Consider the following 2,378-nt stretch of genomic DNA (forward strand, 5'->3'; position numbering starts at 1 on the left):
AACAACTAAACAAAACAATGTAACCTTTTCTTCTCAGGCATTCCAGAATTTAATGACAAACATTATTTTGGTTCAAAATAACACAATAATTACTTCATAAATTGTTATTATCAAACAGTGTCGCTCACAAACAACAACAAATAATCATGATAAAGAATCAGTGAGAGAAGTTGCCTGTTCACTACTTGAATCGTAAGCTCTTTGAGCTGTCAGTGCATTTAATCCAAAACTCAAATGTGCCACAGTGAATTGGAACATTTTGTGTTTCAAAATTTTGTTGTGTAAGAAAATAATCTTCAGTCTACTTTTTAAATACCACTGTAAGTGTAATGATTTACAGGTTGATTCTTCTCACATAAATAGGACTCAAAAGTTCACAAATCTGACCAGGAAAAAGTTTAAAAAATGCATATGAATATTCCAACATTTCTGCCCATTTTAAAAATAAGTGTACTCACAGTTCACAAGACTCTAACGAGCTGTGTTAGCCTTTCTAAGTATCTTAAAAATCTTACTTTTAATTTCCTTTGTCCTAAGAAAATACACAAAAGGATTTACAAGAGATGGACCGAGGATGGTGCCAATTGATAAACCTTGGCGTTCTTCAAGAGTTAATACCACACCAAACCTGGTCAAAATAGCATGGATAAAAATGGGACAGTATAAACATATTACACAAATCAGGTGACTCACAAGAGTGCTTCCCATTTTCATTCTGTCATTATTTGATGATAATTTCACAAAAAACAAGATCACACAGTATGAAAGACAAATGAAAATGAATGTGAAAAATAACAGAAAAAATAACCTACTGGCACCTTCATTGAAATATTTCTCTGGGTCAACACAAAGGGTTCGTAATACAGCAGCAGCGTCACAGAAAGTGTACCTAAGCCTCAAGGTGCAGTGAGGGAGAGGGACAACTGTTGCTGGTAAAGGAGCCACAAAACCAGAGGCAACAATCCACAGAATGTATGTAAGTACCATTATACGTGTATTTGTTAAATAACTATGGTACCGAAGAGGATAAATTATAGCTATTAATCGATCAAATGCCATAATTGTTAAAGAAAACATCTCCATTGTTGATCCCAGCTGGAAAACACACATTTGAATTAAACACTCCACATATGATATGGTATTAACACCAGCAAGAAGAACCCCGATCATTGTTGGAGTGGCACTAGAGGTATACAGTATGTCAACAACAGCAAGATTGCAAATCAGAAGATACATTGGTTTATGTAACTGCTTGTCAGAAACAATGAAGAGGATATTGACCAAACTGCCAGTAACAGCTAGTAAATAAGTTATCAGCATAACCACACCAACTGCTACAGGCCTTTTGACTGTGTCAAAGCCACCTATAATAAAATGTGTTAGTTTGGTTGACGCATTCTGTAAAGACATATTAAAGAATATTAAATTACAATAAGTTTCAAATTGGAATTGATAAAGTAAAAAGACAAAAATAAAAGACACCTCTCAAAGCAAAAGGTGGTTAAAGATATTGCAAAGCTTTAGTAGCAGTAGACAGTGGTTAAGAACAAAAAAATAATAACCCAGCTAAACAGACAGTTTGGCTTTGAACACAAAGCACCTGTGCTTTCGCATTTTAAGCCTCACAAGAACCGTACATTCTCACTCTGCACTCCCGTCATCCAGTGACACTGCATTGTGGCATAGACAATTTTCTATTTACATATCCGCAGAGATTCAAATTCAAATTCAAATTTTTTATTTGTCACGTACACAGTCGTACGATATGCAGTGAAATGCTTAGACAACTGCTCGTGACCTAAAGAAGAAGAAGAAAAAAAAAAGGAAAGGGCTATGAATAAGATAGGAAATAAATATGAAAAATTAAAGTGTAAATTTAACTAGGAAGGAATAAAATATAAAAAATTAAGGTTAAAAATGAAATAACTGTACAACACAAATTAGAATGAAGGGTAAATTTAACTGGGAAAGAATATGATAAAGTATATAAATTAAAGTTGAAAATAAAATAACTGTACAACAAAATACACAATACACAGTATAGAACTATATAAGAATGTATGAAGAAATATAAATAATTAAATAAATATATATATACACACACACACACACACACACACACACACACACACACACACACACACAATAACAGCAGCTGTACAAGTATTAACTGGAAATGAAGAATATAGTGACCAGTGTTGTGCAATCCACATTATGTCTTGTGCAGTGTAAATATGCTTAAAGTGATTTAAGTGATAACAATGCCCAGAATGTCCAGTGTGTGTGTAAGAACTATATGTGTGAGTCAGTACTGTGTGGTGGTGTGATTGAGAGACCGTATCGCCTGCGGGAAGAAGTTCCTCCTAAGTCTCTCTGTG

General features: G+C 34.0%; 1 protein-coding gene across 1 annotated transcript; it reads right to left on the bottom strand.

Annotated features, from left to right (window-relative positions):
* Window positions 1–471: 471 nt before the first annotated feature.
* Window positions 472–1,410, bottom strand: LOC309686969 (olfactory receptor 2AT4-like; the record flags this gene model as incomplete). The annotated part of the gene is made up of 1 exon (XM_082501639.1): window positions 472–1,410. The coding sequence occupies one exon, from the start codon at window positions 1,408–1,410 to the stop codon at window positions 472–474; it is 939 nt and encodes a 312-aa protein (XP_082357765.1).
* Window positions 1,411–2,378: the final 968 nt, after the last annotated feature.

This window comes from Aulonocara stuartgranti (assembly GCF_965226115.1).
Source record: "Aulonocara stuartgranti genome assembly, chromosome: 14".
Classification (NCBI taxonomy): domain Eukaryota; kingdom Metazoa; phylum Chordata; class Actinopteri; order Cichliformes; family Cichlidae; genus Aulonocara; species Aulonocara stuartgranti.